This window comes from Ovis aries, chromosome 2 (genome assembly GCF_016772045.2).
Source record: "Ovis aries strain OAR_USU_Benz2616 breed Rambouillet chromosome 2, ARS-UI_Ramb_v3.0, whole genome shotgun sequence".
In the NCBI taxonomy this organism is placed as follows: Eukaryota; Metazoa; Chordata; class Mammalia; order Artiodactyla; family Bovidae; genus Ovis; species Ovis aries.
Genome location: NC_056055.1, coordinates 208,674,194 through 208,691,570, shown reverse-complemented (window position 1 = coordinate 208,691,570; position 17,377 = coordinate 208,674,194). Strand labels below are relative to the sequence as shown.

Sequence of the window (17,377 nt, the reverse complement as noted above, 5' to 3'; positions counted from 1 at the left end):
AAGGGCCTATGTTCAGTTTTCACAAGATTTCTCAGAGAAAAATCCTAACACCTTAAAGACTGGGAATCCATAGACTAAACTATCCCTTAGCATCTTCACACTTCTGGAATACAGAACTATTGAAATTACTTAGGTACGCCTACCACATTACCCAATATATCAGAATATTTTTAAAAAATAACCTACCCAATAAAACATTTTTTTCTTTTTAAGAGTTTCACCATCTTGCTTAGGGAAGTCTTGCTTGCATTAACCAAAGTTTTCAGATTCTACTATTCTGCTAAAAAGAAGTAATCTAAATTCATAGTATTGTTTTGACCACACAATCTTGATAAAGCTTCATCATCACTTTACACACACAAATTTGCACACATTCACACACGCATATACACTCACATAAGCTTATGCTTTAACCAGCTATTTAAGGGTAAATATGGTTAAAAAAACAGAACCATAATGTCAGTGTCAGGAGTCAGAGCACAGCTGTGTCTCTCATTCATACTTGAACAGGTTATGCTGGGTATGAAACTTTTTCCACAACTACATTATTCAGAATGTTATAGCTAAAGAAATTCAACACTAGAAAAAACCAATACTTCCCCTGAGCAGTTACTATATTTTCCTGGATGGCTAAGTATATGTACCTTCAGATTCTTTAGGCTATCTTGCTAATTTCTCATCCAGTAATAAAAACCCAGTTTCAGGAGGGCTTTCCAATAAAGATATTTAGAGCAATTCTTTTTACAAACTATTTTCAACTTTTGATTCTAAAGAAACCTCTTTTGTATCTACATTGAACTCAATGAAAGACTTCAAAGTTTCAATTCAAACTGCAAATAATTATACTTCCAAATCATCTCTAGACTAATCATCTCCAAAACTGTGTGAAGGGTGGGAACAGTGAAGCTTCATCATTCAGCACCCAAAGGCTTTTATTGCAAGGTTGAAGTAGTTATTTAAAGCTCCATACAAACCACATCGCTACTATTAAAATCTAAAGATCTAACATCTAAAAATCTAAACGAAAGATTCCCATGGAGCAACAAATAGCACAAACAGCAGTACCTCCTACAAATTTAAACTGCTAACATGACATGTTCAAGAATTCTGTCTTCATTTTTTCCTTTACTTTATTTTATACTACTGTGTGCCTTCTACAATGTTTTCCTATAAGCGTCATAGGGAAGGGAAAGGGCATTGACAGAACCCAGCCACACAGGTCTGCACAGCATCCCCCCAAAGGCTATTTCTCACCTCTCTAAATGTCCATCTCTTCCCCTTTGTTTTCTGTTCTGATTAACTAGATATCTTTCTCAGATATAAATACACTGTACAGGCCTAAACTACTTATACAGTGATAAATGCTTTTTTGCTTTTCCCCAAAGAAACATGCAATTCAAGCTGTGAGCTAGGCCAGGCCAGTGTTTTGAGGTCCTGCTACAGAACAGTGCTCTCATCTCCAAATGCTGAAGCGGCACATTTGTCACTGCTTGCGGCTGGATGGCTAAGATGCCCAGCGGGCTCTTTTCCAGGCCTTTGAAGCTGAAGTCTCCTAACACCAAGGAGGCGTAAGCCTGGCCTGAGCCAAGTTTATTTTCCTTGAGGCATACTTATGGAAAAGTTCAAAGGAGCATTCTAGAGTAACAGATCATGGAACTCCTGAAATGTATAATGACCTTTTTACAGTAATGAGACACTAAGAACAGTTTTTGCTAGAATTATTTCAGCCCAAACAAACACATACTTTTCTGTTGTTAGGTATCACATGAGTGACTCATTAACTGGGCAAAATCTTATTAATATCATGATGAGAAAGTTAAATGTGTTTGTGTGTCTTTGAAAGTGTGCTGATGTCAAAATTACTGTTTCACTAAACAGGTTCAAATTTATAAATATCTCTGAAGAAAAGAGGTACCATCTGATAATACCCTTCCAAGCTGAAGCCACTCAAAAATTTGTAGGCTTATTCATTAAATCTTAATATAATAGCAAAATTAGCAGAAAAAGTTTAATTTGTTTAAATCATCTTATGGCTTGTTTTTCTTTCATAATAAATTTCTAATAATAACTTTTTACCTGGTTTAAATGTATTGAATTGAGAATTTTAAATATCAAACATAAAAAAGTTCATAATTGAGGTAATTACTCAGATAATTCAGGTCAAAAACTTTCTCTATTAGGTAACCAAATGGAGGAAAAGTGGGTTTTGAACTTGGGTAATATTCTTATTTCCCACTTAAATTTGTTTCCTTAGATCTAATTGAAACTGAATTTATCACAGGGAGTATTTGGCACAGGGAGTATTAGGTCTTATCTACAAACCACAATAAACAAGTCATCACAGCACAAAAAGATATAGGAAGCAATTACCCAATGAATTCAAGGTATGGAAACACCAAACTGGACAAAATAGGTTCAAAAATGTGGACCACAATCAAGGTTTGTTTATGATTATCTGGTGTGTCTATTTAAACAAACTTACTTCAGTGATCAAGGTACCATCCAAACTGAAAGGTCATATGGAAACACACCTAGTCTACCAGTCATGTCAATATTAACAGTTCATTAAAAAATATTAAGTGACACAAAGCCACAGACTTCAAATTCCAGTGAGACACCGATTTAGTAGGTTAGGGAATTAATGAAACTATTTTTAATGTTGTTATAAAATAATACAGCTTTTCAAATCACAAAGCTATGCAGGTGAAAAATAAGGTTGTGAAAATTTCAAAATGTCAGTGGCATATAAAGCAGTTTTAAACAGACACAAAGGACTTGTATGAGGAGATGCACTTATATTCAACAACAGTTTCCTGGATTATCTGCATATAAATAAATGTTTTTCAGGATGCTTGCTCCTAAAACTACTTTTATCAAAGAACTTCTCCTTTAAGTTCCGCATGTAAGTGCTTTCTACATTTTGTGTTTTCCCATCTGCCTGAAGATAATATTTGAGGTTCCATGTTTCTTCTGACCCATTTCTGAACACAAATATCTATTTTTAGTGGTTTTGCTGGTAAAACTCAAAATCTGGTAGCAGGAACTCAAAACTTGGTTATGTAAGCAGAATAGAGAAGTGCCAGAGCCACTGAGAAGAAGACATGCGGCATTGCTTACTTAAATCCCCATCCTGTGCCCCCCAGGACAATAGCTGCTACCAGGATGGCCCCAGCGATGGAGCCTATTATGAGATTGGTGGCACTAGGACCTGTGGCAAAGGATCATGGGAAGAAAGTCAGATGAGCTGACCACTTTCATTACCACCAGCGACAGGCAGATAAGCAGTTACAGGAAGTAAATCCCTCTGAAAAAGATCACTAAACACTTAAATATCGCCTTTGTTTATAGACAGCTATTGCTTAGATCCATCTGCCTATAAATCTAAAGTTTCTGCACCACTGACAGAATAAGTTCCATTCCATTCACCTTCTGCAGAATCTGAAGAAAGTTACAGATGCCCACTTGCTGCCGTCGCCCATCTTTTTTCTCCTCCCCTACCCCAGGATCGGGAAGCGAACAAGTGAGAGATGGAACAAACATGACAGCATTCGAATTCGTACCCTCTGGCTGGCAAATGAAGGCATGAAAAGAAGGAAAACTATTCCACTAAAGTGCTCTTGCAAGCAGCAGATAAAGTTGTCTACATGCTAAATTTTTTTATCCCTCATTGAAGACAGTTAAAATTCAGAAGGAAGAAGGAAGGTACCAACAAAGATCTAACTGGGAGGTGCTCAAAGATGCTTGTTCATTGCAGAGACCCATACAGTGTTTATACAGCAACATGGAATTCCAAAGACAAGATACAAAGGAAGCATAAAATTTATTTGAGTAATTTTGGGGAAATAGGATAAAGATTCCTTAAGTTTGACTGACTCGATCTTCAAGTTTCCAGGTATTACTAAGAGAAATTTGAGGCTTGGAGACATTTGAAAAAAAAAAAAAAAGAAGTGAGAAAGAAAGACAGCAAGAATGAAAATCCAAAGTGGAATTTTTTTGTCAATTGTTTTAGTAACAGTTGAAACATATAGTAAACCCTCTCCATTCACATGGAAAACACCTTAGCACACTATTTTTAAATGTTAAGCAACATTGACTTCAGTACATGAATTATTCTAAGCATCACATCCTCCAGGGGGCTAATATGCAGGCACAGTGCTCCTGATAGCAAACTAATTCCAGTTCTATTTATCTCTGTTCCAGAAGTCATGAAACCAATTTTGATAGCTCTCCTAAAATCCTGAATTTGTGCATACATTTCATTTTTGTGTAAAAAATTCTCTTTTCTGCTCACATTAGTGCCCTCAGCTGTGTATATAAATGGATGCCACCACACTAAAACTGTGTGAATTATATGTTTTTACTAAGATCATCCAGTGCTGTGTGCATGAGTGGGATAGAGTATAGCTCAATGGGAGTGTCAGGAATGTGGTCTTCACCAGCTCCTGGACAGGGACATGCTCTTAAGATGCACCACTGAGGTTCTACAGAACACAAATCTCAGTGGCCCATTAGAGTCCCACTGACAATAATAAATAATTGGGAGGGCAAGAAAAACAGATTACCTACTGTATATTGAGCACTTACTATTTACCAGTTGCAGTCCTAAGTACTTGACAAATATTAATATTTCATTTGATCCTCATAAAATCCCTATGAGATAGGAACTATTTTTATCCCTCTTTAATAAATGAAGAAACAGGGGCTTCTAGACGTTAATAAGCGACAGAGGCAAAATCTGAACAGATTTGTCTGACTCTCAAGTTTATGCTACAGATTGAGGGGCAGCCAACTATAGCCCACAGGCCAAATTTGTCCCTGATGAATTTTTTGGCAAAGAAATTTTATAGGAACATGGCCACGATCACTGGTTTACCTACTGTTTATGGCTGAGCTCAGGCAGAGACAGCAGAGGTGGAACACAAGGCTATGACAGACACCCTGGAAGGGCAAAGCAACTTACTGTCTTCATACAACGGTTGCTAAACATTATCCCACTTAGCTGTATCTCCTTCCCACATTTCTTTTTCTGCTCTTTTTTTTTTTTTTTTTTTAAATACAGTTGATTAACATTGTTGTGTTCCTTTCAGGTATACAGCAAAGTGATTCAGTTATATGTTTACATGTATCCATTTTTTTTTTTCCAAAATCTTTTCCCATTTAGGTTGTTACAGAATATTGAGTAGAGTTCTCTGGGCTATACAGTAGGTCCTATTGGTTGCATAGTTTAAATATAGTAGTACTTATGTGGACTTACCTGTCACACCCAAAAATAGCCACAAACTTACAACAGTGGAAGAGTAGATAAAACAAAGGTTGGTAACAAAGACTATGCTTTACAGCAACTGCCTGCAATTGTGCCCAGCTCTAAGACTCCAAAGGGAATTTGTTAAAATGTATCCATTTCACTAGTACATTGCAGTTACGGCCAATAAATAATATAAAAAAAGGAACTGGGATGACTTTTTTGCAAACTACCTTTTTTCAAGGAAGAATTTCACATAAATGTATATAAAGAATTTCTCTTGGAAAAGAAATGTTGCTTCTGTATACAATCCAATAAACACACCCAACGTGAAATTTTACAGGACAAAGTTCTTGCTTTCTCTAAGTATTTTAGCTCTGTCATATCTAAGTAAGGAGAAATAAAATATTTATTTTCTAACAAGTGAAGAGAAATAAAATATCTTTTCCAATATTTCTAGCTTCCTGGGGTTAATTAGCCTCACAGTCCATAGAGATGGGATGTGAAGATCCCATCTAGATTGAAAGATCTCAGTCTAGACAAAGCCCTTTGATGCAGGGGAGAGAAAGTTTAGTAAATCTATAGTGAAAAGTGTGACCTCTGGACTTGTTCCTCTGTTAATGCTAATTCAGTGTCTAAGTCTCCCAGGCCCGTACTGTACCATGTATGGCCACTAATGGGACTAAGGGGAAACATGAGTGATGTTAGCAACATGCCCAGGGTTTGGGGAGGTTGTTGAATAGAGGCTATCTGTGATTTCTTAAAATACTAGGAATTCATTCTCCAGCCACTGGGAAATGTTATGACCATTACACTCAATAGAAAAGACGACATGTATTGGGAGTATTTCCATTATTTGTATATGCTCTCTCTGTAATTAGAGGGGAAAAAATATCAGGATAATCTTCTAGTCTACAGATTAGCAATCTCATAAGAGCAATACCCCATGGAGAACTGACAGCTGTTGTGAGGATGTGGATCAAGTACAAAGCAACGTACATAAAAGCACCAACGAGGAGAGCTGTATTTCTGTGTAGGGCAAGTGGCACACAGTAGATTTATTTATACACTGGTTATTCTTTAAGACAAACACACCAGATTATTTGCAACTGTTCACCTAAGGTTTTGCAGGTTTGCACTAAATATCTTTTTTTTCTTGATGCTCTTTGTTTCCAAATATTTATGTAAACTTTGGATTTGAATGATTAACTATTCTAAAAGAAGAAAATAAGGACAGTATCATAAATGTCTTTAAAAGAAAAACAGTAAACTAAATAGCTTCTTTAAAAAAAGAAAATTAAGCTGAAGCTTCCTATGTTACTCTAAATAAATGGAGCAAATGTTTGGATTTTCTTTAAAAGGAGCGACAACTGTTGATAATTTCCAGCTGTATATGTGGATCTATTTGACTAGTGATAGAGAAGGAAATGGCAACCCACTCCAGTAGTCTTGCTTGGGAAATTCCACAAACAGAGGAGGCTGGTGGGTCACAGTCCATTGAGTAACAAGAGGTGGACATGACTTAGCAATTAGACTGTTTGACTGAGAAGATTAAATTTGTTATAAGAATCCTAACAAAACCCTCATAGAAAAGCATTTGTGTTAACGGTTTTGTCAAAAAAGATTTGTATCCTAAAGTTACTTTTATAAATGGAGAAGCAATGGAAGCTTTGGGACCATTGCCTTAATTGTGAAGACATCATAAGCACCCCAATATTATTTTATGCCCCACATTGTTCCAGACAGGAGAAGGTTTTCCACTGCACAAGAAAACCACAGGACACAAACACATTCAAATCACACCACAAGGGGTACACAGCAACAAGACAACACATGGGAGAGTCAGGTGCCAAGGATCAGCTCACACACCAGGGATCAAACAGAAACACTCCGAAACTCAGAAAGATGCTTACTCTATTCCCCACCCTGTGCCTCCAAAAATCACCCCAAGGGCCAGAATGGTGCCAGCCACGGCACCTATTAGCCTGCTTGTGGCCATGTTCACTGTGTGGAGGGAAAACGGAAAGTTTTTAACAAAGGAAATTAATTACACACTGATATCACTAACATACAACATAACCTGTTCAGGAAATGCTGTGAAAGTCAAATATTGAGATCTTTGCCTAAAGATTTGAAATTAAGATCTACATACACATTGCAAATATTTGAGATTAATTCTGAATGTACCTTCAAATTCCACAAACCCTACTTAAAACATAGTCTTATACTTTACACATGTATAATAAATAATCCAGTTTGAGTTGTAGTCCTACATGGAGTGAGATAAAATTAAAGTATGATTTTAATTGCATAGCAGCAAATCTGTGTTTTTGTTATAAAAGCAGTAAACCATTAGTATACTTTTTGTAAACTTCTCAAACTGCAAAATACGCCTAAAAAGCTATATCTTTTTTAAAACTCAGAACTTATCATTCAAATTTTATGAACATACTTACAAATTTAAAAATAGAGTTATTTTTAAAATGAACTGCATTTTCAGCCAGAAAATTATTTTATCTGGAAAAGCATATTTCAAATAACCTGCAGTGTTTGGGACATACATAGTACTGGAACACTTTTATTTTTTTTTTATAGTCTCCAGTGTATAAACTATGCGCTGAGAGAAAGTTAGGGTCTCAATGATGCTGCAGTAATTGCTTCAGACGACCCAGCTGCGTTTGACTCAGTGGAGACACTCCATCCCCATACATCAAAGCTTCTGTGAATATATTTTGAATATTGCAAAATGGGCCTGGAATGAGCACAGGTCCCTAGTGCTCCCTAATTGGGCAAGATGAAATTAAGTCTTGGAGGAAGGCAGGTTATTTATGGTTGAGTGTGTTTGTGAGTCTGTGTTTGTGACTATGCATGCAAACCTCTGGACAAAAATGCACTTTAACTCACATTTCTATATGAACCAAAAATACCGGTTCCCTTCACTTTAACAATGAAAACAAAAAGTTAGTTTCCACAAGGCTGTATTCACATAAATTGCGTGCTCTGAGACACAAGGAAACACACAAAGAACCACAACTCAAAGTCACAATTTTTTAAGGCTTAATATTGGGCTTGTTGACCTTTTTAGCTAAATATTCTCCCAAAGAAGACAGAGGACCTTGAATGTGTAAACCTGATGAGCAATGGTACAATTACTTTATTTTATCACAGAGTAAATTGTATGAGTCAGATAGTCTAGCTTTATCATTAACTAAAACCAACCTGAGTTATTCTTCAAATAACAAAAAAAAAAAAAAGATAGGGAACACAACAAAAAACAGAGAAAGCCTCTGGAGAGCATTGAGGGGAAGAAAAGAAGACCAACATATAAGGTGATGGTAACGGTCTTCAAGGGTTCCCCATGGCTCAGTGGTAAAGACTCAGCCTGCAGTGCAGGAGACTGAGGAGACTCGGGTTTGATCTTTGGGTCTGAAAGAGCCCCTGGAGGAGGAAATGACAACCCAATCCGGTATTCTCGCTTGCAAAATCCCACGGACAGAGTAGCCTGGTGGGCTACAGTTCAAAGGGTTGCAAAGAATCAGACACAGCTGAGAACTGAGCGATGTTTTTCAAATATGACAATCCATTATAATTCAATATAACCTAAATAAGAGCTCAGACTTCCAAATTATGGAGGTAAATACTGAGATGAAATGTATTCCAGATAGACTGCCTCATTTTTTTTTTTTTGAGGCCATAGAAAATCATTGCTTTCAGAATTAACTAGGACACATCATGTTATATATATACTTTTTGTTAGGCATTGTCCCTCAGACCCAAAATATATGAGAGTCCGATTACCTCTTTAATATTTTATAAAAGCTGTATGTGCTAAATTATAGGAGACTAACATATCCCTTTTAGATGGTAAAGAATCCCTTTAAAACATAATGCTGAATGAATATTTGTTATTTTTATAATCATTATATGAGTGATAAATAACAACATCTATTTTAAAAGGCTTTTTGTATTTGCTCTGGATGTAATTTCTCACCACAGAATCCAGAGAATTAGGAAACTGATCACACAGGAGTTAGAAACAACCAGATGAACACGATTCTACAGAAGCTTCAAATATGTATTCAAGATAAACATACAATCTGCAATCTCCCCTGGGCAAGAGCAGTTATCTCCAATTCTTAACTGATGGGTACTCAACAACAAAACAAGATAAAAGTAAGTGGAAAAACAGCTTTTTCAAAAATATCCTTTCCCCTCCTTTGCTCTCCTGCCTTCCCACTACTTTTTAACTAAAAACATATACAAAATTCATTTGATTCTTTATCATGACACTTAACAGGCTTATCTCTTCCAATAGGTAGCAACTCAATCTGTTTTCAAACGGACATGAATTTACTGAGTGGCTCACAGGTGGATGGATGTGTACTGCTGCTGCTGCTGCCAAGTCGCTTCAGTCGTGTCCGACTCAGTGCGACCCCATAGACAGCAGCCCACCAGGCTCCCCCGCCCTGGGATTCTCCAGGCAAGAACACTGGAGTGGGTTGCCATTTCCTTCTCCAATGCATGAAAGTGAAAAGTGAAAGTGAAGTCACTCAGTCGTGTCCGACTCTTAGCGACCTCATGGACTGCAGCCTTCCAGGCTCCTCCGTCCATGGGATTTTCCAGGCAAGAGTACTGGAGTGGGGTGCCAGTGCCTTCTCCAATGGATGTGTACAGGGGATATTTAAAAACTAAGGTCTCAGCTGATCTTCCCAGCTAAAAAGAATTTATCTTCTCATTGAAAAAATTTTCTCGGACCTTCGGGGACCTATAATCTAGTTTTACTTCCCTACTAATTTATTTATTATGTAACTGTATTTGCTCTTTCATTCACTCATTCATTCATTCAGTATCTACGAAAAGGTTTTGTTGTTGTTGTTCCAGGAACCATGCTGGTGATACATCTTATTTTTCTCTTCATCCTACCAAACCTAGAAGGCTTGCAGATTCTAGCTAACAACACAATCATATTAGGAACTTAATTTTGCTCTCCAACTCTTCACCGTACTTACTTTTTGTTTAAGTTGTTTATGGAAACTGTTTATTACTTAGCAGTACATTTTCACTTTTGTTTTCTTATTTCTGTTATTTGTTGGTTAATTATTACTTTTAATCTTGCTCCTAGCTATCATATGTGCTAAAAGGTAGAATTTTTTAAATTAATTTCTTTAATTGGAGACTAATTACTTTACAATATTGTGGTGGGTTTTGTCATCCATTGACATGCATCAGCCACGGGTGTACATGTAAAAGGTAGAATTTTTGAGAAGTGTGTAATATCAATAAGAACTAAGGATTTTCTCCTTTTCTCAGGAATTTCTATTTTATATGTACAATTCTTTCACAGACAAGTCATGCTTCAGACACTTTGAAACTGTTTTTGAAACTGTTTTTGAAACTGAGTGGTTGATTTTTTTTTCTTTTCTTACTTTTAGAGACTTTCTGAAACAAAAGACTGCAGTATTTCATCTATATGACTCCAATGAACCAAAAGGGGCTACAATCCTGCATCCTTAAATACTTTAAAGGCTGGAAGCATCAAAGACATCATTTGTACTCAATGGACCAAAGTTCTTTCTGCAGAGATTTAGTATTTTGTTAAAATTTAAGATCAGAAATAAATATAAAATACATTCTTTATATTTTAGAGTATAATATTAGCATAATAGATGTTTTATCAAGCTCTGCAATTCAGTATTTAGATGTATAACCAGATCTGCTTACTCTTCTACATAAAATCTTTAAAAACTGAGTCATTTTTTTTGACACATTGGGATAAATATCTGAAAGGATAAAAAAATAGATTATTTTTTATAAGAATATTATTTGTTTATGCTCTCATTGAAAATATCATGGAGTTTTTCTGAACAAAGTAAACTCAGAATTATCACAAAAATTTTAAACTTAGTAAATCCCTATGTTATTGATGAGGAGGTATGAGGAGGTAATGAGAAAAATACTGAGATGGTGCATAATTATATAGAGCATAATTATATATGACAATCATAACTTCTCATATGTAATCATCTGAATTACAAAATCAAGGATTTCTGCACTCACAAAGAAAGTCATCAAAAAACACATGCAAAAGTAAACACTAAATAATAATCTTCAACATAGACTTAGAAATTACTGTTTTCAAAATACTAAATGCTAACAATATAATACTTCCTTTGACAAGTAATGTATCAGTTAATAAGCTTAATCATTACTTATTTTTTCAACCTTTTCTACTTAGTACTGTTATACAAACTAGCAGAATAACTTAACACCCAGTTTTAACTCAGGCTGTGGGCAATAACAGAAAAAAACACATTGGGTTGAAGATCAGGTGATGTAGGTTTTATTCTTGGCTCTACTCCTGAGTAGCTGTTAACCTTATTAATTAGCTAGTTTTCTCATTTTTAGAAAAGTGGGACTGAACTGAATTGCCCCTGCTGCTGCTGCTGCTAAGTCACTTCAGTCGTGTCCCACTCTGTGCGACCCCGTAGGCGGCAGCCCACCAGGCTCCGCCGTCCCTGGGATTCTCCAGGCAAGAACACTGGAGTGGGTTGCCATTTCCTTCTCCAATGCCCCTAAGGCCCTTCCATCTCTGATCTGATTACTACTGTCATAATGACAGCATCTGACCAAAGCTTCCCAGGACCATTCTTTGACTTTATATCTATCAGGGAAAATATTTGATATGTTCCAGTTTCTTCTCTTCCCTCCTACAAGGTGTTGCAAACCATCCAACGAGAAAAGTTGCACTGTATCCTATAATAAACTGAAGTCACTCAGTCGTATCTGACAGCACTGTGCAAAGATGCCTACACAACACAAAAATTACCAGTCCTTGACATGGCTCTCCCTATAACAGATGGAAAGTCTAGGTCTTTTAAACAGAATTCAAGCATATTCTTCCCTCATAGAACAGGCCAAAATAATTTCTTGCAGGGAGTTTAGTGGAAACAGGTTGGGAGAAGAGGGACAGAAGCGTCTTTGTATGTAAAATGAACAGTGTAGAAAACATGAGTCATGTAATATGTAATAGAAAAATCTTTTTAAAAAAATCTTGCTCACATGATTTTTGCTTTAAAAGCCTATTTCTTGTCTTTTAATAATTTTAATTTGAGAGCTGGAGAAAATTATCTTCCATGCTTTAAACAGTGGGTCAACAATGGACAACTTGAGCCTGTGCAGAGTGACTTCAATGGCAATACTTTCCTGTGTGTTATTCATCCCTACCCAGATGAAGTTGACTTTTTATTCTTTTAGTAACCTGTAGTTACAATGAAAGAAATATCGAAAACACATTGGTTCATTTCTCATTTCCTCGAACCAAAGAGTCACAGAATTCACCTTAGTTTTTACTAATTTAATCTTGATCCAAAGAGATGTAGTTGGGTACAAGTCATCTTTTATGATAAAATCTCATGAATTAAAAAGAAATATTTTCATTCTGTTTCTTAAATTTTTTTCTTCTTAATAAGGAAGTACATTGAAATTAAATAAAATAAGTATTTTTTAATACCCACTCACTGTATCTCTATAGAAAAGCCCTTATCTAAAATATGACAAGTTAGGTCATTGTGGATGTTGCTCATTATTTATGGCAAGTATTTAGGGAGGGTCCAAAGACTGCGCTCAGTAAGTCAAGTGCCAACCAAACCAATCCAATCATGAGAAAATGTAGAACACGAAGTTATAGAGAAAAACCTTGGCACCTCACACTAGTGTTGAACCTTCAGTCAGGGAAGTACTGATGGTTTCAGTACCTGGAGTTTGTTACCTGTTACTCTTCATCAAGGCAATACAACAAATGGATTCTGATAAACTGAAAATCAGTGTTAACACGCACCATTTCACTTCTTTTACATATTCCCAAATAGAAGGGATATGGTATTTATAGAGTGCCTACCATGTGCAAGGATGTGCTGACTTTTAAATAGTATAGAATCAATAAACATTTGCTATCTGGATTAAAAAGATAGAAGTAAAGTATCTAGCTTCTCTCGTACCATCTTCTTTAATCAGAATATCAAAATTAAAACTATAAAATCTATAGTAAAGGGTTTAAATTTTCATTTCAGTTGTTTTCCGTTTTCCTAGCATATTAATGGAATTTTCCATAGAGGCTGAAAAGATATAAATGGCCAGTACAGATAGAGCCATTATTAGTTGTTCTAAAACTGCTTGACTTTTTCTGGAAATCTGGTAATTTACAATAGTAACTGCTCTTTATTTATATCAATTAATACCTTTTTTCAAATGGATCAAGATTATTAAAGACTCATGAAGATTTTAACAATTTTAGAACCCATGGGTAGGTTTATTCAAATGATTCCACTGTCTTCATTAAGAATTAAGTAAAAAAGAAAATATGCAACAGGAAAGAAACAAACCAGAATGCTAATATTGATTACCTCCGAGTTACTGGATTAAGAAGGATTTTTACTTTCTTTTTAGCCTTTCCTGTATTTTCAAAATTTTCTACAATAAACATGTATTACTTGAATGATCAAAAAGGTTATCTTTAAAAGACAACAAAGACCAGCATCACATTAAATGGGAAAAAAGCAGAACAAAACAAAAGGCAGCTAGGGATCTTCTCTTCTCTAGAATGTATTTATTTACTTTATGCCTTCAAATAGGTTTTTTAGGCATGGGTGAGTGAAGGAATGGAGAAGAGAGAGAACAAATTAAAAATTCCTTATGAAAAAGAACAAAGTCTAAGCCACTTCAGCTGCGCTCATCTGTTCAGGCATACACATCACTTAAGAAACAGCATTTAGATCTTTAAGAGAACCACAGACATGGAGAGAAAATTTGGAAAGAATGAATCTCTCCTTGTCAGAGGCTAAATATTCTCTAAATTGAAGTTCTGAAGGTGGATCCGAGAATTTTTCATACTAATTTTAAAGCAATAAAAGACTAAATGTAAAAGTGGAATTGGTTCCTTTTTTATAACGGTTCCTTTTTATAACTAGAAGGAGAACAGAAATAGACTGTGAGGGTGTGCTTGTGATTCTTATAGAATGTTAACATCGTGGCATAATAAGCAAATGCATGAAGTGTTTTACCACCCACTCCTACTGAACGTTACACATGCATGCAAATCAGCCTGAATCTCTTTAGGAATTGAGGACTAGGGAACTTTACTTCTGAAATCATAGCTCCCCGTATGGACAATACTGAAGCTTGAGTTTAAAGGCACTTTCATCCAAAACTAAGCAGATCAAAATGACACTATTTCTATATGTATTTTTCCTACCTGCAGAAAAACAGATAATAGTTATTTATGAAATACTGTTAGCAGCACCATGAGAAGGAAGAGCCTGATGTATATACAATACCCCCTGGTGTACCGTATCCTTTCCAATGATTTTTTGGTTTCTCAGGTACAGTAAGTCTACTGTAACTGATGACTTCGCCAGCTCTTTGAAAATCATAGAAGGGGTTGAGAATGGGGAGAATAAGGAGAAAGTGACTACCACATTTAGATGACATAGGCTACATTATAATACGGTAGCAGAAGGCCTGAGATCGGGCATTTGCAATCTCAAGTTACCTGAGATCCTGGTCCCAGCCCTGCCTCTGGTTACCTTAGTAATCATAGGATGGGATTGAGAGTTCCCATCTGCAAAATGAGGATGGTTCTAGATGGCCACTGAGTCTCCTTCCAATTCTAAAATTCTCATTTTTCTCTTTTTAATGTTGATTAAAACAAAGGTCCAGATCTTTCAAATTTTCTTTGCAGTGTTAAAGTTCTGTGAAGAATTCCAGTTTCTTCCTAATCAAAAATGTGCTTAAACAGAACATAGGAGACTACAACTTCCCTCTGGAAGAACTCAAGTATTGAGGAATAATCAGAGTCTCATGTCAGGGAAAAGGAGTTCATCTATTTAAAAAACTCATTTAGCTTCAACCAACTATAAAATGATTAATATTTGCGATTATGGAAGAATGAGATTTAAAGGAAAGAAAGGAAATTGGTATATTTACCTCTTCCTAATTCCAGTTCTAGACTAAGGGGTAACTTAAGCATTTTTTTCAATGTCATATCCAAGAACCCTTAATTTTGCGGGAACATGAATCAGACATTTTAATGACAAAAAGAGATATTCTTATGTGTCTCCAGAAAGCCTATGAACTTGTTATATTGGCACAATTGGAAGAATACTAATGAAATCACACAAGGAATTGAAACTGAAATCACACAAACCCTTGGGTCCTTCGTCTTTGGGGGGGTGTAGGTTCCTAACTGGATCCCGGATACTGCAGTCTGTCCCTGCCCAGGTGAAATCGCAGATGCAGGTGGCTTCATTACTACACACCTGTGAAGAATAAAGAACAGAGATGGGGCATTCTCATCGTGCTTGGCAGAATAATGATGGTAAATGTAAAAGACACATGGGACAGGGTAGGAGCTTTAAAACCATTTGAAATGTTTAAGTCTCCCCTGGTTTTGTTTTTTGGGTTTTTTTGGTTTTGTTTTTTATTTTTGATTGTGCTGGGTCTTGGCTGTTGCACAGGCTTTGTCTCTAATTGCAGTGAGTGGCAGCTACTCTCTAGTTGCACTGCATGAGCTTCTCATCGCAGTGTCTTCTCTTGTCACAGAGCATGAGCTCTATGGCATGTGAGCGTCAGCAGTTGCGGCATGTGGGCTCAGTAGCTGCAGGCTGGAGGCTCGAGAGCACCAGCTCAATTTGTGGCGCACGGACTTAGCTGTTCTGTGGCATGTGAGATCTTCCCAGACCGGGAAGATTCTTTACCACTGATCCATCAGTGAAGCCTCTCCCCTGGTCCTGAATACTAGACACAATGTATAGATCCAATACTTGGGTGATATTTTTTCAGTTAATCTTAGAAAAATCAAAGATTAAAAGGAAGAAATTTTCAAATTAAATGTTAATTACTGGTGTTGATATTATTTAAGTATACACATCTGACAATGGAGCTTTTTCAGAAGTAGTGCTTCTAGAAACATACCTTAGAAACAATATGCTTAATTCAAGAAATTAATACATGTTGGATTTAAAAGGCATTGCCAGAGATGAAACACCAGGAGACATAAATCACCAACGCACTGCATTACCTCATCGTGCTCAACACAGAAGTCATTCGGTGGCATCCTCCCAGCCAAACAAGCTCCCCACCACCACCACCTTCCCTGCCTGCCTGTAGTGCCACTCCTCTCTCAGTCGGCCTGGCTGCAGACCCTCTGAGAGTGATCTCTGCCCCTCTCTCTGCCCCTGGAATGGACCTGTAATTTAGATGAAATAAATAACCATCCACAAACTGGAGACAGAGTAGTTTAAATCCTCATCTGCCTGTGAAATACATTCAGAGATAGATTGTTTAGAGATGATAAAATTGAATTTAAGCTTATGGATATAAGAAGCTTTTTAATCTGAAATGATATAATGTGATGATGATAATTAACACACTGAATTTTACCTTTTTTTCAACAGGAGGAAGAAGTGGTGGGTAATGGAGAATCATGGACCTTTTTATGCATTAAGTTTTATATATAATGCTTTCAGAGCAACAGCTGAGGAGCTGAGTGGTCTGCCCAGTGCTTTTACTTTTGTTGTTGTTTTTAGTAGCTAAGTCGTATCCAACTCTTCTGCAACCCCATGGACTGTAGCCCACCAGGCTTCTCTGTCCGTCAGATTTCCCAGGCAGGAATACTGGAGTGGGTTGCCATTTCCTTCTTCAGGAGATCTTCCTGGCCCAGGGATCAAACCTGCATCTCCTGCATTGGCAGGTGGATTCTTTACCACTGAGCCACCAGGGAAGCTTTTAATTTACTATAGCAATTATTGAATATTTACTACATTGATTATATGCTAGGTATTTATACTCAGTGCTTTATGCATAACATCTCATTTAATCACTAGCACCCTGATGATTGACAGAGGCTGAGTGACTCGCCCAAAGTAACTGGGATAAAAAGAAGCAGAGTCAGGATTCAAACTAGGGATCCTTTCTAGCCACAAAATCCACGCTCTTGATCATTAGTCTCTACTGCCTACCCATGAGTCTAAGTCATTGGGCATAAGCTCCTTATGCCTTTCTACCTTGTTATGTGACATATCACTCATTTAGCTATCTATATTTTGGATTACTTTAACCTTTGCTGCAGCATCTTCCTTT

The 17,377-nt window shown here is 36.6% G+C and overlaps 1 protein-coding gene across 6 annotated transcripts in view; it reads right to left on the bottom strand.

Moving 5' to 3' along the window:
* ADAM23 (ADAM metallopeptidase domain 23) overlaps nucleotides 1-17,377 on the bottom strand; it is a 188,966-nt gene that overhangs the window by 8,279 nt on the left and 163,310 nt on the right. For 3 of the 6 annotated variants that reach the window (XM_042244097.2, XM_042244099.2, XM_042244098.2), the window contains exon 24: nucleotides 15,444-15,555. In XM_042244097.2, the coding sequence (XP_042100031.1) occupies nucleotides 15,444-15,555 (112 nt within the window). Of the gene's footprint in view, nucleotides 1-3,117; nucleotides 3,209-7,155; nucleotides 7,247-15,443; nucleotides 15,556-17,377 lie in introns of all 6 variants that reach the window. The other 3 variants (XM_060411248.1, XM_015093509.4, XM_060411249.1) reach the window with 2 other exon arrangements.